Here is a 21,786-nt window from a genome sequence, read left to right as displayed (position 1 = left end):
ATTGTAAATATGTGTCCCTTGTTTCTGTGGCAAAAACACTACAGCTGAGTGTTGTTTCCTTCAGAAGTGGGAACAAATTTGGCAACCCCGGTGTGGTGATCATGAGTGCTCTGGATTTGTTCCATGCTGTCTTGGTCTGTGCTGTCTCCTCTAGTCCACTTTTGGGACAAAACATTCACCTAAGTTAAAGCTGCCTGTGTCAATAAGCAATCAGAGAAAGGCTCAAAGATTGTTAACTGTTTAGGTCGGGAACTCATTTCACTCTTGTATGTGTTAAAAGCCCATTTCTGGTCTCATTGATGTCACCTGGAATTTTCCCCCCCAACTGCAATGCAAGCTGGCTGAAAACCTTTTATATGGCACAAGTGGCTCCTAGGAACAGGGCCGGATCCTCCCTTCAAGCAGACACATTCCAAAAATAAACCTAAAATTTGTGAAGAATTTGAAGTAAATTAAACCTTTAGACTAGCTCAGTCTCAATTACTGAAAAACACTGGAACCCGAGAAAACGTGTGGCAGCATCTGTTAATGCTTAATGGGAGAATTTGCTGCTGTTCCACTGCAACCTTTGCTTACTCAAGGCAAGACGTTTAAGAACTTTTAAAACATTTGTGGTGAGTACACTTCACTGAGGCACCAGAAATGAGCAAAACCACGTTCCCAGCCTGTCCTGTCTCCTGCCTCCCTGTGCCCTAGATCTGCTGTCGTTGCCTGCGCCATTCCCCTTCGCTCCCCTGCCAAAAAGCCGCCCTCCCACTCACCTTCGTCTTCGCAGTCCCCCTCCCACTGCGGCACCGCAGCTCCCTGCCAGCCGCACTCTCGCGGGACTGACTTTCTTCTGTTACTGACTCCAGAGTCCTCCAGCCAGAAAGGTCCCCCTCCGCCCGGCGCGACGCCCCCTCGCAGCTCCCCCAGCTCTAGGAAAATGGCCAATAACCAAGGTAATCCGCCGAGTGCTTGCGAGTAGCACCTTTCCCGGGTCAGCCAGCTGTACAGACTGCAGGCAAAATTATCAAGAGGGCTAGCACAGAATGGATGCCAGCCTTTGCTGCTAGTTGTTAAATATTAAATAAAAGGGTCTATTAGACACTCTGGTCTCCTGGCACAGAAAATGAAGCAAGCTGGTAAAACACCTGGAGTTATTCTTGGGCCTTAAGAGTGCCACACCGGGGAGTATAGTGTGTAACTCATTAATGTTTAAGCATTTCAGGAGCTGAACAGGTTTTTAATTTGGTGTGCTATAACATAAGCTTTGTGGAAACATTTTAAAATGACTGATGTTGGGCATGACTGAAAAATGCTATACTAACACATCAGGCCAGTTGATTTTGTGTGAATTTCTCACTAACGTGAATGTATACAACAGAGGGATATGGGGCTTTCCTTACCTGCCTGATAGCTGATGTACGTATCTATCTTAGCCCTTGACTGGAATCACCATTTTGCACAGACCCTTATCCAGATCTGGAACAGAAAATCACCATTCACAGGCTCTGGAAAACAATTGGATTAGGAAAATGTGTCGTTCAGAACAATGCGGATTAAAATGCCATTTTTTCACAGGCAGAAGCAAAATGTAATTTTTCTGATGAATATCTATTGCACAGCTGACAATCAAATAGCCATTTAAACTTTTCCTCCTTTATCTTTCTTTTCCTATACTTAATGGCATTCAATTGCATTCTTTTATGGCCAAGCCAGCTCTTGGTCAATCTGCAGGGTAAGACAATTTCCTTTCTGTTGCAGCCATACTGATATAAACAATATTGAGCTTTCTGAAATATGACAGCCAGAAAATGAGATCTCTCTTGTCACTGACGATGGCATTTATTTGCAGATTTGGTTCAGTAATTCTTGGAGATTTTCAATTCTAATGCAGGAGTATAATAATTGTTTGTTTTTCTTCCTCTTTATTCTCTCTAATCACTTTATTTCATAGTTGCAGAAGGACTGCTAAAGGACACACCTGACTGATAAAACAACAACTTGTCCTTGGATGATGTTTATTTTATTAATATACACACTGAAGGTCTAATTTGCAATCTCTCTTCCTAGGATGTATGTGTGCATGTGTAAGCTCTTCACATGTTCAGTAGAATGACTCTGCCACTCTCATTGCTTTGAACAGCAAACATATTACTTACATTCATCTGAAAGTTCTGTATTAAAACTGCCGATAAATGCTGATTTGTGTAAACAACTTATATCTGCGAGGAATATAAATCTTTTTTCCCATCTGGTAGTATAACTTTACTGTTTTCAATTGCCAAAATGCCTGGACTAAAAGAGTGTGTAATCCCACAAGATTTAACTTGTTCCCTGTTCTTGTTACTATAAAGCAATACTGAAGTGTGGATAGACTCCATTTTCACCTCTGACCTTTCTAACTCGCCACACAAGAGCATCTTCAAACCTTTAAATGACCACTGCTTCTGTCATGACACCCACAGTAAAACTATTTGTGATTATTTTTCATTGTATAACTGTTCTATTCCATGAACACCTTTTGAGCATGCTAATCAGCTTGTAAGGAGAACATTATGCAGCTAATCCTAATTACTCTATGTTAGCTGCCTGCTTAAATTCTTTTAATCCAAACACAAATAATTTTATATTGGATTAGTCCGTCACATTTTCCTCTTGATGACAGATCAACCAGCAGACAAGGGAACAGTGCTTGTTAGTGTTTTTGCAATCCAAGTAGCCACTGTTTCTTACTTTACTCTCTTGTATATAGTTCAGCAGTGAGTGTTCAGGCTCACTTTATCTGATTGCCCTGGAAAGTTTTGCATAACTGTATAGATTCTTGTCTCTCTGCATCTGTCACAGCTCCTAGTTTAATACTTGTGGTAGTCTGAGCTATAGACAGTCAACTGTATTCATGTTGCCTTAGCAAATGTACTTACTGTAAGTCATAGAGCCACTGAGCAAGTCAGACTGTAATGTAATACTGATGTGATTTATGTTGTAGAACCGTGCCCAGAGAATGGCAGAAGCCCAGGTTCAGTGTCCACGCACCACAGTTCTCCAAGAAGTGACTACACTACTTATGCTAACAGTAATCACGCTGTCTCTAGCAGCAACGCTACTCCCCCTGAGGGCTTCACTTCTCACAGCCTGCAAACCAGTGATGTGGTGATCCACCGCAAGGAGAATGAAGGCTTTGGCTTTGTTATCATCAGTTCCCTGAACAGGCCTGAGTCTGGGTCCACAATAAGTAAGTAAATCACATTTTTCAGTTTATATTTTTCTAAGTTTGCCCCAAACTTAAAATAATAACAATAATAATAATAATAATAATTAATTAAAACCTGACATGCTAATTAATCGCTGCAGAGGTTAAACCTGAAGAGACTCTCAAGGATGCTTCTAGGGGCACCATTTGTTTGTCTGTTGTGTCTTGGACAAAACCAAAGGTTTTTCTGTCCTCTGAGGTCTGTACTTCACACGCTTACTTGTCTCTCAACTGAATTATACTTTTTTTTTTTTTTTTTAATCACATTGAAGTTCTGGAAGTTGAAATAAAAGCTTAGATCACAGCAAACCCCATGCTAGCAGCTGTCCAGTTAGGGCACTGCAGAAGCAACTGGAAAATGGGAAAACTTGTTAGACACAAGTGCAGAGAGGTTGAATTTTTATCTGCCTGGAGTATAGATAGTATTAAAGTTACAGGTGAGTACAGGGATATGATGTATATAGTGGCAAGATCTGGCTTAATAATTATAGTTCACCTTCTGTCCAGAAAAGTAATGTTTGCTGGGGCTCAATTTTGTTGCCTTAATATAGGCACCTAGTGCCATCTGAGATGTCCTGGGTACATCTAGGCAGATGTGACATAGGACATACAAGAAACTCAGACCCTTTGGAAGTGGCAGCTGCAGGCACAGGGGCAGCCTTGGGTGTTTCAAAGGACATTTAACCAAGAACTGATCCCATTGGAAGTAAGAATAAAAGGCTTTATGTTGAGAGACACCTCCCAACAAATCCATCTGAAAATGTGAATGCTAACCACTGCCGAAAAACCAAGGGAGAACATTTGTCATTTTGAAAGTTGCAGTCTAATCCAGTCCTTTCCCTCCAATCAAAACATGTTTTGAAGGAAATGATCTTTGCCCCAAACTGGTTCCTCAGGAAATAAAATCACAACTTTAACTTTTAGGGCCAAACTTCACTCTTCTAAATTCATAACAGAAAAGCAACTAAGACAGTATTGGAAAAGCCATATCTCACAATAGAAAATTATGTCAGAAAACTTCTTTGCAGTATTTCATGATCATGCAGTTATTAAAAGAGTTGCTTTTCATATTACCTTAGCTGAATTTTAGAATTCCATGATTGCCAGAATTAATATTGTAACAAAACCATGGATAATTAGGCTCTTGGGATTCCAGGTTTTCACTGTATTGGATATAATAGCCAACTGGAAGTTCTTTGCAGAAGATCAGACAGGAAAAAAAAATCCATAGAAGACATTGAAATACATATATATTAATCACTTAAGTTGGTCATGAATTTTTCACAAATTATTTCAGAGATAGGGTTTGTGGTTGGGAGAGATGAAGAGGGAAAGAAGAGAGGAAGAGAAAGAAAATGCCCAAGCAACCAAAAGTTCTGTGACTGGCATATTCTGCTGAAGAAAACAGACCCAGGTTCAAGATCCTGCTTTGCCTTCTACCCTCCAACATGTTCTTGTGGTACTTTTCTTTCTCCCCATAGGTAGCTACTGTTGAACCTCAGTTGAACATCTCCAATAGTGAAGGAAAATGACAGTCTGCTGTGGAAATGACAAGCAAATCTATGCAAATTATAACTGTATTGAATTTCAGTGATCTCAAAGAGCATCCAAATACTAAGTTTAGAAGAACATCAATGAACAAAAAATGACATTTGCTATAGACAGTGACAGAATAGAGAAGAAAACACCCTTTCTATGTGAATTCAGTTCCAAAACTAGTAGAAAAAATAAGCTGAAAATGACATAATCTGTCATCAGTAATAAAAACAGTCTAAAAATCATTGACTAGTTGTAGTTTAAGGGAGGTTCATTCTCTTTACTTAACATTTATTTGGTGAAGTAATTTGGGCTGCATTAATGGGAGCATAGCCAGTAGATTGAGGGGAAATTATCATCTCTCTTTACTCAGTATTCATTAGGACCAGTCTAGAATACAGCATCTAGATTTGGGGCCCTTTGGTAGAAGACAGAATAGAAAAACTTCAACAGCGGCCACTGAGACTTCCTGAGATCCCTTCCAGCTTGAAATAACTTGAAATTCTTTTATTAAAATGCACAGTCAGGGGTAGAAAGTGTATTAATGGTAGGAGAGTATCAACTGGATGTAGGAGGTATAATGCCCCAAACATAGCTTACATCAGTATCAGGGTATGGATCTGCATGGCACCATGTCAAGCACCTTGGTAGTCACTCACTTCTCATAGCAGTAATATGTTAGTTTGGTGAAATGTTATACTATAGTTCCAACGTTTCTGGCTTCGGACCCAGTGCGCTTGTTGCCAGCTCATGTATCCCCATGTAACACAGAATGATGCTGTGCAGACATACCCTAAACATACACAGTCAAATGTTAATGTTGTCATTGCAAAGCAAATCTGAGAGAATCAAAATGGGCAAAATAGGTCAGAAAATGGAATATCTCGTACCGTCAGACACTACTAGGAATAACATAGCCTAAGAAAAAGAGTTCCCTTGATTTAAGAATGTTTATTTTGATGACTTTGTTCCCTTTTCTACTTTCTTGTAAAAGCAAAAGGCTTGAGGACTTGTAAGTATCATCATCACGTTTACTCAAAAGGGCAATCAGGCACTGAAATTATTTTCCTTGTTCTTGAAATCACACTTATAAACTATGTTTTACAATCCAAACAATTATAACAGCTCTTGCTGGTTACAGGAGTGTGAACTTCGTGACACTAGGCACTTGTGCTTCAAGCACTGTTAAAATTGAGGTAGTCATTCCACCAGAGTTGCTACTAGCCTCAGAGCTGCAGGTTCGTGGATTTGCTGCATTGCAGTTGGCCTAAAGCTCAAGGGGTCACACAAAAGCTCACCCTCTGCTTGGAAGGTGAGTTAAAACTAGCTCTGGCTATGAAGCTGTAGGACCACCCCATGAACCAGAGTGGCAGTGCTCCAGCTGAGCACCACATCCCTTTCACACCCTCTGATGGGGTGTGCACTGCGCTGCTTATTAGGAGTGCTTCATGCTCCCTCTGACCTGGAAAAGAGCTGTGAGAGGCTCGGGACAACCCAGAATTAAGGATGTCATTCTTGCTCCAAGAAGCTTAAGGTCTTGGTCAACTTTTCTCTCGACTTGCTTTGCAAGGGGTTTGTTGTCACTGCTGATTTACAGACCTGCCTTTGCCTTGCAGAAATTTTCAAAATACTAAGTGAATGCACTTTTTACCCTTGATACTGGCTCAGAGTGTGGGCGACTACAGCCACAGTTAGGAAATAGACTATTTTTTCACATTTTTTGATATGCAGCACTATAGTAGCTGTCATTTTAATAAATTACTGTTAGGTAGTTTGGAGCCCGTCTTTAGATCCGGATGTAATTTTTACTTACTGGCATAAACATCCAATTCTTATGGTACATTTCTTTTACTGTGTTCTATAATAGTAGAAATTTGTCTCCCCTTTGCCAAAGCATTGCTTGGGAAGCTTTCTATCCCAGCACAAGGGATTTTCATGCACCAAACCACAGTTCTGATGTGGGACATATCAGGAGTGGAAAACGAATGACAAGGATTGAATGAAGATATTTGACAGGGCAAAGCAGGGATATATACAAGATCAGCCATGCTTCAAAATTACATCAGTAAAAGAAGATAAAAGTGGATAAATAAAGAACTGTGAGTGGAATGTCAGGAGCAAGTCGTTTTGGCTAGTGCAGAGCACAGAGGGTCTTAGAGTGATAAGAGATTAAAAAAAAAGAAGATACACATGGCCAGGTTCCTGACCTGCTCCTAATGAAACAATTAACTTCCACTGACCCTAAAACATACTATCATGCTTTCCCCCAGATCCCATCCCAACATTAAAGCGTGCTTTGGCTCTTATCCCTTCTCCAGACAGGCCACCCAAATTTGACCTTATTTTGTGCTTTCTTTTGCTATCCAGGCTACATATAGTTTATCAAAATTTTGTCATTTCCAGTGGTATTTCCAGTGGTAGAGGACTCAGTGCCGTGTTCCCAGCTGGATGCTTGAAAGCAAACTCCAGTTTTTCACTTTTAGTGTGGGGTGGATCTGGACTGATTTAACCTCACAGATCTCCAGAGATCTTACCAGGCAACTGCCTTGGCTCACCAAATTATGAACATCTTTTAGATGCCCTGGTTCAGTGGCAGAGTTAAGTGGCCAGACTGAGCAAACTGCAAATCCCATCCTGAGGAATACCTTCATGCTTCACCTAGTGAAAATATTTGCAGCACATGTGGTTCTGCGAGGAAGGGCTACTCCCCTCCAAGTCCCCAGCATCCTGCAGCAACATCTGCGGCTATGGAAGTGCAGCTGTGGCTGGCATGGCATTACCTCACACAACAGGACTGTGTCACATTACAGCTAAAATACTGAAACTGAATTAGTTATTCTACCCTTTGCATTATTTAAGATAATACTCAATAGTGTGTGTCCTCTGTGGTAAAGATCCATTCTTGTGGAGCTTTTTAGACTATCAAGATAAATTCACTATCTGCATCCTATGGAAAAGCACTTGCAGACAGGTGGAAATGGCCAAAAAGAGATTTCTGGATGAATTTTTCCCAAAGCTTTATGGAGTACACTTGTTCCTGCCTCCTTCATATCTTCCTGCCACTTTTACTTCATGTGATTGGGGTGCGGCTTCCTCAAGGAGAAGAACTTGTGATCCCCTGTAAATCTCTTAACATCCTAGTTTCTGCAAAAAGAAACCATGTGTTGTAAACAGATCTCATTAACTGGCAACTTCCAGTGAAATTGGAAAACTGGCAAAATTTCCAAGAATTTTACTATAGCAGGTACTGTCAGCACAGTTCTAAAGTGTAAACAAGCAGAAAAAATAGGCATAATCAATAAATAATTTTTAAATATTTAAAGGCAGATGACTATGCATACTTAATTCTGTTTAGCAAAAGGGGAGTTGTAGATTTAATTTGCCCCTCCACTGCATATGCCAATGGCTCGTGGATTTTCAAAACATGATAAAACAGAGTATAAGGAAAGAAGTTTCTCTCATTTCTCAAAACATGCAGTCTTAACTAAAAACCGTAAATCCAAGATAAACCTCTGCTGACTGCAGAAACAGCATTCTGAAATAAGTCCCATTGAGCCCTAGTTTCTCTGAACTCCTTGCAGTTTAGAGACAAAAACCAACTTATTGATCAATGATAACTGTGTGACCTGAGACAGTTATTTGTGCTACAATTTCACAATTTCACTGCTTCCTGCGTAACTTAGTGCCTGGGGACACAATTTTCTGTGACCAATCTGCAAATTCTAAAGAAAACAGAGCTTTGGAAATTAAGATATCTGTCTACCCCACCTTGGAGATCTGTGGAACAGAACAGTGAAAACCCACCTGCAGCATGAGTCCCCTGTGGAAGATACTTGTGACCTGCGGGCAAAGAATCTGGTTTCTCATTTCTGCTTAGCTTTGATATTCAGGTTTGATCTGTTCTTCTGCCTCTACAGGTACAGAAACACACTTTCTAAGCTTGTTTGACTGATAGTATGATTTGGAGCTAAAAGAAATCATTCCATGGTTTAGTTGTTCATATCAATATATGCAATCACTAATAGTGAAATAACCTAAAGAAGCGAAAGAGATTTTTAATGTCATTAAATACCATTGCTGTGGTTTGCAGGCATGAAATACTCATTTGGCTATTTGATATTTTTTGGAGAATAAAGCATGGAGGATCTTAACCACATCACTTCACTCTCTAGATAACTTCTGCCCTGCAGTGTGTCCCTGAATAGGTCATTTGTACCAAGTGGTGCTGCTCTTGTGTTTCCAAAGAACAAACTCCGCAAGTTTTCTTAGCACAAACCTGGGAAGGGAATCGAGTTTTTTGTAATGATTCCACGGGGCCCATTTTGCTTTCATAAGAAGCCTGAATTAAAGTACCTAAGTTACATTAATTTTTCCTTAGATCTCCAGATTTCTAAGATATGTGCAACTCCTTCCCACCTACCTTCTTATGCCTGTGCTATTCAACTAAATATGCTCCGTATCAGCACATGGTGGGATTCAATTCATAAGTTCATTAACCTTATAAACAAAAGAGATTAGTGTCATCTGCAACAATTCAGCATGCCACAGATTTCTATTTTCCAAATGAGTGTCACATAGAACAGCCCATCAATTTCAGGAAAATATTTTATTTTGTTTCTCATATTAGCCCTGATAGAAAGTCCACCATACTCAAACTTCTCAAATTTTAGATTATTCAGTAGCAATGAAATTACAGATGTTTACATTTAATATATTCTCCCAATTAAAATCTTATATGCTGGAACCTCCTGGTTGAATGAAAACTCTTGCACCTTTTGAGAATTGAGGATATAATAAATATTCATGTGATCAGCTGTATAACATTGAAAAGGACAGCTGGCTCAGGAAGGTTCATTTGCTTGGTTTATTTTCTATATCCATTAACATTAGAAAAGATTGAAAGAATTTATCTGCCAGAGGGTTTAATAGATAAAGTAGAGGTTTGATTTTTTTTTTCCCTTTAACTGATCATTTTTGACATTTAGCTACTATATAGGGGAAAAAACAGGGAGGTTGCTTTCTACAAAATACATTCTCAATAGTTATGACTAAAATTTCTGAATAGATATAAAAATATATATATTGATGTAAACCAGAAAAACATTATTTGTTGGTAACATATTCTTAGAATCAGAAGGATAAGTAATTTTTATTTCCAAAAAGCAAGAGGCTGATATACAGTGTTAGAAGCAGTACCAGAGAACCAGTATTCAGCAACTGCTCTGACTTTGTCTATAGCTCACCCAAACATATGGACCCTCAGGTGTAAAGCCACAGAATTTACTCTTTCTTTACTATGACAGGAAGGTGTGGGAAGGATGTTAATTTGGATCATGGACAGCAAAAGTGGGTGATTTTATCAAATAAAAATAGTGATATAGAGAAAAATGTGGATTTGTAGTTATCAGTAAGTTTCTGAAAGCAGACCTCATCCACTTCCTAAATGCAAAGATCTCTTTCAGATAGTTTTGTTCTCTTTCAAATAGTTTTGTCTCTTAATTTTTTAATTTAAGTTCTCTTTTGATACTGAGCTTAGAGCTGATCATTGCACAATTAACTACCTTCTGGGAAAGCATCATCCGCTAGGTACCAGCACCAGGTCAGTCTGTGTTCCTGACACAAGTGCTGTACATATCTGAGGCAGAGTTAAGGGGAGAGGTTGATGGCTTCAGTTGTCTTAGAAACTTTGGTGCTCTTAGGATTCAAATCTTTCTGAAGTCATGATTTTTTTAAAAAACACACTGCAGAAAAGTTAGATACCAATCATAAGATCTGTACTAGATTTTTTTGGCTCCAGGATTATGACTTTTGGCTTGGAAGGATTTTTTTTTCTTAAGGTAGATATCCATATATATCACTCTTGAGTATCATGTTTTGGATGACTTGATATTATTAGAGAAAAAGAATCATATACCTATTATCTATAGGACTGTGTGTTTTATATACATATAAACTGTATCTCACTAATTTCCCATATTTTCAACAGTTAAAAAAATCTGTATAAATCCCTGTTTACCATAATATTTTTCATGGAGTGTCATTCATTGTGTAGTCAGAGAGTACTAAGAAATTAATTGTCCTGCAGAGGGGAAGCTTGTTTCCTATGCTCACTCTTAGTGTGAATAATGGGATTCTTGAAAAGAAAAGGCACAAATCCAAGTATTTCTGTATAGCCTGCTAATATTAAATGCTGCTCAGGTAACTCCATGTTTTGAAATAAGTGGATAAAATTCTCTGCAGAGTCTAATCCAGACACATGCTGCCACTGTTCAAAATGTACATATGTTTGGAGAGCAGCTTGTGGCAAATTCTTAAAAGAGGTGTGAATAGATTACTAAAAATTTTTAAGGGCGAATGGAATCATTTACCACCAGTCAAGTGATCTGGGACTTCCTTTAAAAGGCTACATTATTAAATGCTCTGCTTAGATAAAAATAAAGCACTGAAGATCCAATTTCAGAAAAAAAAAATTATGTTTTAACAAAACCCTAATTGAACACCAAACATGGGAGGCTTCTTGCCAAGAAGAGACCTGCGATGTTGGGAGAGACCCAAGAGCCGTGCAGCTCCGTGCTGTCCCTGTCCATGACCAGTGGCAGAGAGGACAGCACCTACGGCACACAGGGACCTTCCCCAAACATCTCCTCAACTTTCTGTTTTAATCAGCCGCGGATTCACCCCAGTGAATTTGGCTAATCCCTTTTTGAATCCTTTCATTCTTCTGGCCCTCCAGAAGGTTGCCACACCTCCTCCAAGCTGCAGGTAGTGAGTTCATGGACTACTCCTTTGAGCAGAGGCTCTTTTCTGCTTTTGACTGCCATGCTGTCTTTCTCTGAATCTTTGCAAGTTCACTGCTGTGATTTTTGGGATGAGGATACTGACACTATCAGCAATACTCAGACTTTAGGTGCACCATAGTAACTAGAAAACATTTGTTTCATTTACTATTCTTTTTCTAACTCTTAAAATTCCATTTACTGTTTTGCTGTGTTTATGCTTTTAGAGAAGTAGGCACACTTATTTCAAGATCTCTTGAGCGGTAATAATTAATTTAGGGCCCATCTCTGCTTAAGCTTAGGCATTTTTTCCCTACGTACATCATCTTGCATTTCTTTTCATGAGATCTTGTCTGCCACTTCACTCAACCTACTTCCTACTGACAGTTTCACAGCTCTTCCACGCCTGTTTTAGATGTGACCTTCTGAATGATAAAAATTCTCCATTATGAAAATTCACAGTTCATTTCTACCTTTGTTCTTTATCTTTTACCTAATTAATCCCCAATGAGAGGAGCTCCTTCTTATCCCTTCACAGTAAGTATTTCACCACAAAAGGCTCTTAAAAATTTAAAAGTTTTCTAACACATTGTAACGTGTTCATATTTTTGTGAACAACCTGCACATTAGATAACCTGGACACCTTAGAAACACTCGTGCTTGTAAATATACCCTTAAAGAAATCCTCCCTTGTCAGGGCAGCAGCAGGGACCATGGTGGCCAGGATATTGTGGCTTAGGAGGAGACTCAAGCAGAGCTCCACTGGAGAGAGCAAGCGGAGACCAGAAACTCCTTGGGATGTTACTGGGAGAGAAGAAGCCAGGATATAAACTTCTCCTCATATTATCTAGAAATACACAGTAACCAGCTTCTGCTGAATGGCTGTGAGTTTCATTAATAATTCTCTGGATTTGCCCATAAAACCCTGATAGAGCATAGCAGCAGTCTCCTTTGCAGAATCTGATGGAGATTTGGGTTCATTCTGCAAAAGCTTTCCACACCCCACTCTTGAGCAATAACATATGACCACACGTTGCACCAGTACAACCTCGAAGAGGAGCATTAAATCCTCAAAAACAAAGTGCAGCAGAAAAGTTACTTTGACAGACACGAGCTTTGTTCTGAAGGTCACCTACTGTTGATCCCTTCATAGCATGTCAGGAACAAGGGAGTGCAGTGATACCAAAACATTTAGAGTAGATACCTTTATCGGGAAGATAAAGGCCATTAGGCTTAAGAGGGGGAAAAAAGGAATACAAAGTTCCTCCTCTTTCTCCCTCCCTTCCCTTTTCTCAGGATCTGGAGCAGAATTGGACTCTAATGGCTCTTCCACCTCCAGCTTTGATTTCAGCAAGCATATCAAACATACAGACATCTCAAACATGGAGACACCTCCTGTATTATTTGTCAGGTGCAAGAAATCCAACAAAAATTGTTCCAGCAAATTAATAGGACTTCTCACATACGCACCCCCCTCACTACTGAAATTATGTCTCAATTATTTAGGCTAGCAAAATCACCTTCTTTAGGGTTAGAAATGGCAAGTATGGGAATTTTAACTATGGCTTCTTAGCCATGATACTTCCCATTCTTTATTCCTACTAAATTTCTTGCTCTTTCTTATAAGGCAGTCTCATTTTCAGATCTCCACTGATGTGTAGGACAGACATGGTAATTTCAGTCAGATTTTTTTTTATTACATATACCAGAAACAGGCATGTTTTAGTCTTAGCTTGAAAGATTCTTGGTGATGCTTTAAGAATTTATTTGATGCGAAAGGCTCTGGGTGAAAGTAAACTGTTTCAGAGCCAGGTTATTCTTTTACTTATTTACTTACTGATATGCATGAGTGGCAGTTATACATCTGCATCAAGAGTAAAAACACAAATTTTGTACAAAGTGTGGCTATTCATATTTAGTATATTTTAAAACATAGAAAGGTTTAAACATTGTGACATAAATTAGATGCTTATTTCTTAAGCAGCAAGATATTTCTGAAGTACACTAGTTGTGTCCATATGACTAAAGCCATAATTTAATTTATATTCTTGCCTGAACTATAGGGGTAAAGCAGCATGCAGTTTGATTATGACTTGCACTTCAGAGTACTCACTTATATTTTTAGTTCTCAGAAAATTAATTTTTAACACTGTAAACAACACTTGTGTCTGTACTAGAAACAAGTCATTTTGAGGTATGTGTATTGTGGCTTCGCATGAGATGTGCAATCTGTGTTTGTCACCATCACCTTCAGGGAATGTTTATCAGAGGGCTGAGAAATTTGTTTCGCAGTGGTGGCATATTCTGAACACGTGTCCTGTTAGAGCTTTGTTTTATATGAGCATTGATAGCCTAGATATTTCCCCCCCAAAAAATAATATTTTCTTTCACCTTTTCCAAATTCTCTTTAGATATTAGAATTTTAATGACATATTATTAAAAAAAAAAAAAAAATTGTTTTGAACAACAGTTGCAGGCGGATAGTGAAGCCGAGCAGCTTTGTGCTAAATTTGCCAAGACTGAAGTATGGTATTGGAGAAGGATACTCCGACATCATTAGGATATTAGCAGAATGTATAGGCAAATTTAATTATGATAAATGTGTTTATGAGTAGTAGACAGAAAGAAAAAGAATGTGTTCTTTGGGGATCCTAGATAGGGAGAATAGTCAGCTTTAATATATGCATTTAGTTAAAAAGCAGAGAATAGGGAAGAATCACTGCAAGAAAGATCAAGAGTAATATTTATAAAATTTAATGGAAAATGAGGGAAAAGACAGAACAAGAAAATAGGTGAAGTACACAGAAAAATGGAGAAACACAGAGAAGAGCACAAGGAGAAGCAAAGTTGATCTGCAATATGTTGAGAATGTAGGGGTGTGTCTGTTTGACGTAGTAAATGTGTCTGTGCACTCATAATTAACTATAAATTCACGCCAGCATGTATCTAATTAGAAAGCTGCACATCTCAATAAATCTTCAGTATAATTTCTGTTTATCAATTAACATATTTGAATGGAGTAGGAGAACAATTTAGTGACCTCTGGGCATTTTTGGTAATAAGATCTATTTGTATATAAAATAAATCATGTTTGTAGTGCCTCTATTGCAACATACAAATAAAGAAATTCTCTAAACTAGGAAGTGGGAGGCAATTTATGACTACTACTTATTGTGCAAATTTATCCCTTTTCCTGTTTTAATGCCTTATTGTTCTCCTGATCTGTTTATCATCTTGTTATGTGCCAGGTTTGCAAACTAGCTGAACCATAAACTGATTTTGGACTTCATATATATACAATATATATATATAACATGCATACATGCACATCTGGATTCTGAATTTTTAGTGAAAGCTGTACTGCATTAATGCAAATGACATTGTATAAGAACTTATATTCTCATATGTTTATACACAAGCTGGTTTTTAATTCATATAGAACTGTCTTCCAAATGAACTCATTTTCTTGTGAACATCACCACTCATTTCAGCATATGTTAACTGTGACTATTGTTCCTTGTCTAGCTGTACCCCATAAAATAGGCCGGATAATTGATGGAAGTCCTGCAGATCGCTGTGCAAAACTTAAAGTTGGAGACCGGATCTTAGCTGTGAATGGCCAGTCTATTATTAACATGCCTCACGCAGATATTGTGAAGCTAATTAAAGATGCAGGTCTCAGTGTAACTCTTCGCATCATTCCTCAGGAGGGTAAGTCAATGGCTCTTAAAAACAGGAAGAAAATTTTAAGTAGCCACCAATTAGCTTGAATTATGTCACTACTTGAAAGAACATCTTTTGTTTCCCTTTCTCATCTGTAACATACAGCACACCAAAATTACAGGCTTAGAACCAGCTCAAATACCTGTATTCTTGAAAATGTTTCTAGTTATGAAATGGCATTTGGAGAAAACTTGGAGAAAACTGAGAGATGAGTACCAGAGAGTCAGTGTTAATGTCTTTTGGAAGAATTGTCTTCTAAATGGAAAAGCATCTTACGAGAGAGACAGGTTTTGAGTTTGTTCCCTTATATCCTGCTACAAAACAAACCCAAGTTTGTCAGTGAGACTCAAAAGAGACTGCAGTGACTGTCACCAGGCATGTTCGGCTATCAGCTACCTGTGACAAAAAGTGATGTGAAGGAAGAGTTCACATTTCATAGTTTCCTCCATGTATTTCACTAAAAATGCACAAGGCAGGAAAGAACTGAACCCTATATTATCTCATTTGCAAGGTGAGGATAAGGGGACAGAGTCATTATTCTGGTCATTACTTCACATCTAACCAGTGAAGAAGTTTTGATGTTGGTTTCATGGGGTTTAAAGTTGATCTCAGGGCCTTTTTTACTTTAGTGATGTACAGTATTGGTGTGTGAATTGTACCATATTAATAAGACTGTGGCTTTATACCTCAGCAGCAAATACCATTAGAACTAGACATGCCACACAGCAAGTAATGTAATTACTTAATAATCCATGCTCCAGTTACATGACCGTCACCACCTGGTGCTACATCCAGCAACAGGACAAGGAAATAGTCTGACGCTGGCCAGAGACTGCAACTGGGGAAGCTTACCTACTTTGTTAAATTAGTTCAGTGAACAGAAAAACACAAACATACACAAGTTCAGCATTCACACCAAAGAGCTGCTGTATATTCACTGGAGCTCAGTTTCGCAAGCATCTACAAACAAGTGTGATGCTGCATGCAGTCCATGCAGCTTATGTTGGCCTCCCTGGTGCCTGTATTAATGCATATGAGCAAATTGCTAATAGTTCAGTGTTAGAGATGGGTACCATAAATTAGAAAGAAAGAAGAGGTGCATCTGAGATGCAGTGCTACAAGATGTTCTCAGGTGCTAGTGGTGAGAAATGATCTGTGCCCGCTTCTCTGTGTGACAGTGGACACCTCATTTGCCTTCTGATATTAGCTTCCCAGCTTATAAAATTAGGAAAAAATCTAATACCTGTGTAATGCACTTTCAGGTGAAGAATACCATATAAATGCAAAGCAGTTTTAGAAGCAGCTTATCATTTTAGTAGTTCATCCATAGTTATGAGAGTAATGTAGAAATGAGGGACAGCATTCCCAATCTTCATCTCTGAAACTTTGCAATACAAAAGAGACTCACAGATGCAAAATGGGCAATTAAAGCCTAAAGCATAGTAATTACACAGGCAAGTATTGCTTATCCCTGCATGAGGAGTGTTTTAAGTGCAAATATACAAGCTTTTTTGACAATTAAGCCTAAACTGAAAAGATTTTTAATAAAGTAGCCATTTTTTTAAAATAATTATGAGCATAAATTAAATAAGTAGAGAGCCATTGGAAATGTGCAGTCATAGGGGACAAACATGTTAAATAATAAAAAATTAAATCATTCAAAATTCAAACTAGATTCAAATATAAAACTAGGCAAGATCTGGATTGTGCATAGCTCTTGCTGTTTAGGGATGCTCAGCCATACATGTGTCCATTCTGGGTACTTTGCACCACACCACACTGGTCTTATTCTGTTGCAAGCAGAAATAAAAAAAAATGTAATGTGTACCTCTGCTGTTGATAATGCATGACCAATCACTTCTGCAGTGCTTTGTCCTCTTGTGGGTGAAGTCTCTCTCATTTATGCTTCTTAACAGGTAAATGATGAGCAACATAACTGTGCCATGTGTCTGGAGAAATATATTCAATATGAGCTCAGTGCCAAATGTGTCTTCCCCCAAGTGCAGCAGGAAGCCTGAAGGGAGATTGGCATCCTTTATTTGTAACAAGGCTACGAGGCCACATTTCCTATCCCAGCCTCTCTGTCTTCTTGAATTTTATGTGTTTTGGCAAGAAGGACTCTTTTTCTCCAGTGTTCCTGTGTGGAACCCTGGTCATTTGGCACAATACAGTGAAATAAAACATCAGTTTAGCTGGTTAGTCAGAATTTATTGAGATTGGTTTTACTGTTCACAGTTCCCAAAGATTTCAAAAAGATAGAACACTCTTGTTGAGCTCAAAGGCAGCAGGAGCTAATACAAGCACACCACTGTTTTAGCTTTTGTGACAACAGTCTGTCATCCTATAACAGTGGTAAAAGCAATAAAATCATTCATTGTCTCAAAGGAAAAGTTTTTTTTCCAAACCAAAAAGTATTTCAAATATCTAGAAGCTATGCTAAGGCATGTGGAAGGCAGGGAGGTGATTTGGGACAGCCAGCATGGTTTCTCCAAGGGTAAGTCCTGCCTGACCACCTAGTGGCCTTCTGTGATGGAGTGACTACAGCAGTGCACAAGGGAAGCGCTATGGATGTCATCTATCTGGACTTCAGTAAGGCCTTTTACAAGGTCACCCACAACATCCTTCTCTCTACATTGGAGAGATATGGATTTGATGGGTGGACTGTTTGGTGGATGATGAATTGGCTGGATGATCACATCCAGAGGGTAGAGGTCAACAGCTCAATGTCCAGATGGAGATCAGTGACGAGTGGTGTCCCTCAGGGGTCCATACTGGGACCAGTACTGTTTAATATCTTCATCAATGTCATAGACAGTGGGATCAAGCACACTGTCAGCAAGTTTGCAGACAACACCAAGCTGAGTGGTGTGGTTGACATGCCTGAGGGACAGGATGGCATCCAGAAGGACCTGTACAATCTCAAGTGGGCCCATGTGAACATCATGAGGTTCAAGAAGACCAAGTGCAAGATCCTGCATACGGGTTAGGGCAACCCCCAGTATCAGTACAGGCTGAGGGATGAAGGGATGGAGAGCAGCCCTATGGGGAAGGACATGGGGGTACTGATGAATGAAAGGTTAGACATGAGCTGACAACGTGCGTTCACAGTCCAAAAGGCCAACCATATCCTGGGCTGCATCAAGAAAAGTGTGGCCAGCAGGTTGAGTGAGGAGATTTTGCCCCTCTACTCCACTCTGATGAGACCTCACCTAGAGTGCTGTGTCCAGCTCTGGAGTCCTCAGCAAAGGGAAGACGTGGAGGAGTGGCCACAGAAATGATCAGAGAGATGGAACACCTCTCCTATAAGGACAGGCTGAGAGAGTTGGGGTTGTTCAGCCTGGAGAAAAGGCAGCTCCAGGGAGACCTTATAGTGGCCTTTCAGTACTCAAAGGGAGCTTATAAGAAAGATGAGGACAAACATATTAGTAGGGCCTGTTGCAATAGGACAAGGGGTAATAGCTTTAAACTAAAAGAGGACAGATTTAGACTAGATAAAAGGAAGAAATTTTTTACATGAAAGTAGAGAAATGCTGGAACAAGGTTGCCCAGAGAGGTGGTAGATGCCCCATCCCTGGAAATATTGAAGTTCAGGTTGGACGGGGCTCTGAGCAACGTGATATAGTGGAAGATGTCCCTGCTTACTGCAGGGAGGTTGGACTAGATGACCTTTAAAGGTCCTTTCCAACCTAAACTATTCTATGATCAGTCTTTCTAGGCTTTAAAAGAAAACATGAAACACAGAAGCAATTTGCCTTGTTCCGCTGGGTTTTAAATAATGGAGGTGTCAACCAGAGTTATAGAAGTGACCAGGATTTCAGAGTCCATAGACTATCAAAAGGAGCCCATTAGGTTCAGATGTCTTAAAATCTAATTATAACCCAAGAGAGTAAAAACGACAAAGCATAAATTTTCGAAGGTAGTGTGTGACCAAAAATTAATATTGTCTACCTTTGCCTTTTATTAAATGCTGCGCTGTGACAGGTCTTTAATCTCCAGCTTCCTATTGCACAGAGCTCAACAGCCCAGCCTCGGCCCCCAGCTCAGAGAAGCAGAGCCCCATGGCCCAGCAGCACAGCCCCATGGCCCAGCAGAGTCCCCTGGCACAACAGAGCCCCGTCGCCCAGCACAGCCCCGTCGCCCAGCCACAGCCTCCACAGCCCCTCCAGCTGCAGGGACATGAAAACAGGTAAGAGCGGCTGCTCCAGCCTCTACCTCCTGTGAGGACCACAGGACACCCTTGCGCTGGTTTAGCGTCTGTGAGCCATCACCTGTGGGGCTCCGACAAGCCATGGTCCTGTGGTTGTGCTCACAGAGCATGAGTTCTGCATGCCAGGGTGACCTGTAAGTCTTGTTCAGGTATGAAACACATCATTATCGATAAGAGTCTAGTCATCCTTCCTCAAACATCCATCAGGATCATATGTTTGCCAAGGAACTAAACACTGAAGTATTGCTTGCTAATAATTTCATTGCTAACATACTACTTTCTTATGTCACTACAACTTATAAAATATATCAGTATCTGATCATGAGGTGGCCTTTTTTTCATTATCTTACATGTCTTTTTTTTTCTTCTTTTTATCTATTAGAGTTCTGGTATCAGGAAGATGTTTTCATAACAAGTTTTATGTATAGTGTATCATTTTCCAGTCAATTTCTCATGTGTAACTTATGCATGTGCATTGACAAACTTGTCTGTGATGGAAATTAAATGGTAGGGGAGAAAAAATTTGTGACCATCTGTGTTAAAAGCTGTATATATAAAAAGCATGTTCAGGCTGTGGGATAATACAACTTTCTGTGATCTACAATCAACACTATTTAAGTCCTTGGATTAATTTTTGGCTTGTTAAATGAGGCTGATTACACTGTCTTTATATTAATCTTCAGTAACCAACATACCTCATCAAGACCCTCTTCCCCAAATAATAGATGGTGGTTACAGATTTGTAACTTTTTGCTTCTGGAGATACTTGAGTTCAGTTGTGATTTAGACACTATGACCTCTGATTCTCCTTGCTTAACAGATGTAGCATTTTCACTGGCCCAAAATTATTTATTCTTAATTAATCACACTTGCCAAATTTCTTTGCCTTATATTCCATTGAGTACTTTTTCCAAAAGTGATCACCTCTTAGGAGACACATGTTTCTGACAAAATCCAGTGCAAAGCTATCACAAAAGTCTCTCTGCACAGTTGTAAGTCAGCATTAAATGTCTGTTGAATTCTGAGTTTTCAGGGGGGACAAGTAAACTATATTAACTAAAGTTCCAAAAAGAAATTCTGTGATAGTTTTACTGAAAAACACAAACTATAATTGGTCATGTCATCATTTATGTATTCAGCAAAAATTACAATGCCTCCAACTGTAAATAAAAACATCATCTTCTGGGATACACCTGTGGTCGTATGTTGGAAACCTGCCAAAGGATGACTCTTATTCCGGAAAAAGGTCCATTATTGCTAGTTCATATAGCAACATTTTTCACTAGATTTTATGTCAGATTACAGCCACATATATTGTTTCTGTATGAAAGTTATAATACTGTGAGATATTTAAAACTCTCATGAATACTAACTAGCATTTCTACTTCCAATATTAATAAGGCTCAGTATCACCGTAAGCCTGTTCTCCATCTTCTTTTTACAGGATCATGATACTGAGTAAAGAAAGTAAGAGGATTGCATGTATTATGCATGTATTATGCAGGTCTTATAGATGCCATGTACAGGTTTTAAAAGAACATGTGGCAGCAGACTATTTTCATCTTCTCAGAAAAGCCAAAGTGAAATAGTTCTGATATTTTTGTGTCTGGTTAGACATTCAGCTAATTAAAGCCAGTGTGTAGGAAGATTTGCCGTAATGTTACCGTAACTATATTAATAATGAAGTTTTGAAACGTATCTGAAACATTTTGAAATGTTTAGATTATTTAGTTTATCTTTTAATATGTAAATTAACATGATCAAAACCAATGTTTTCTTTTTTCAGAATTTTTTTTTTTTTTAATTAATAAGTACATTTCAAAATCCCTTCCACAGTTTATATGTGTCCATGTATCTGCAAGTGTACATGTACTTACATGGTCACTTCATCAACTGAAAACTTCCAGACCATTAATAAAGCAGAGTTAGAACTGTGTATTTCCTGTATAGGAAAAAAATATTTCCTTTGGCACCTAGGGAAGAGTGTAAATACAACCACTATGTGAAAATTTTTGTTAAATCTAACTCAAACCACTATTACAGAATTACCTTGCTAAAAAGATTTGGGACATCCTTTGTGTCCATTCAGCATGTTACATGGCTGAGGTATGGAGGTGTGCAGTGAGAAATATTCCTTAGTTCACCCTGAATTGTGAAATGCCATTATGCACTAGTAAGGCAGCCACTGATTCCCATCTGAGTAAATTAATGAACTAGTCACTGTACTACAGAAAGTCATATTTGCTTTGAAGTGTTAGATCTCATCTTCCTGTAGCCAGTTACCAATTAAAGCAATATTTTACTTCTTA

The 21,786-nt window shown here is 39.0% G+C and overlaps 1 protein-coding gene across 13 annotated transcripts in view; it reads left to right on the top strand.

Annotated features, from left to right (window-relative positions):
• MAGI2 (membrane associated guanylate kinase, WW and PDZ domain containing 2) overlaps positions 1 to 21,786 on the top strand; it is a 532,719-nt gene that overhangs the window by 466,575 nt on the left and 44,358 nt on the right. For 8 of the 13 annotated variants that reach the window (XM_026868180.1, XM_026868177.1, XM_026868174.1 and 5 more), the window contains 4 exons: positions 855 to 942; positions 2,970 to 3,217; positions 15,073 to 15,258; positions 19,267 to 19,456. In XM_026868180.1, the coding sequence (XP_026723981.1) occupies positions 855 to 942; positions 2,970 to 3,217; positions 15,073 to 15,258; positions 19,267 to 19,456 (712 nt within the window). The remainder of the gene's footprint in view (positions 1 to 854; positions 943 to 2,969; positions 3,218 to 15,072; positions 15,259 to 19,266; positions 19,457 to 21,786) is intronic. The other 5 variants (XM_026868184.1, XM_026868185.1, XM_026868173.1 and 2 more) reach the window with 4 other exon arrangements.

Source organism: Athene cunicularia, assembly GCF_003259725.1.
Source record: "Athene cunicularia isolate RWA chromosome 1 unlocalized genomic scaffold, athCun1 chr1_part2, whole genome shotgun sequence".
Taxonomy (NCBI): domain Eukaryota; kingdom Metazoa; phylum Chordata; class Aves; order Strigiformes; family Strigidae; genus Athene; species Athene cunicularia.
Note: the sequence above shows the minus strand (reverse complement) of the source record. Positions and strands in the feature narration are given on the sequence as shown.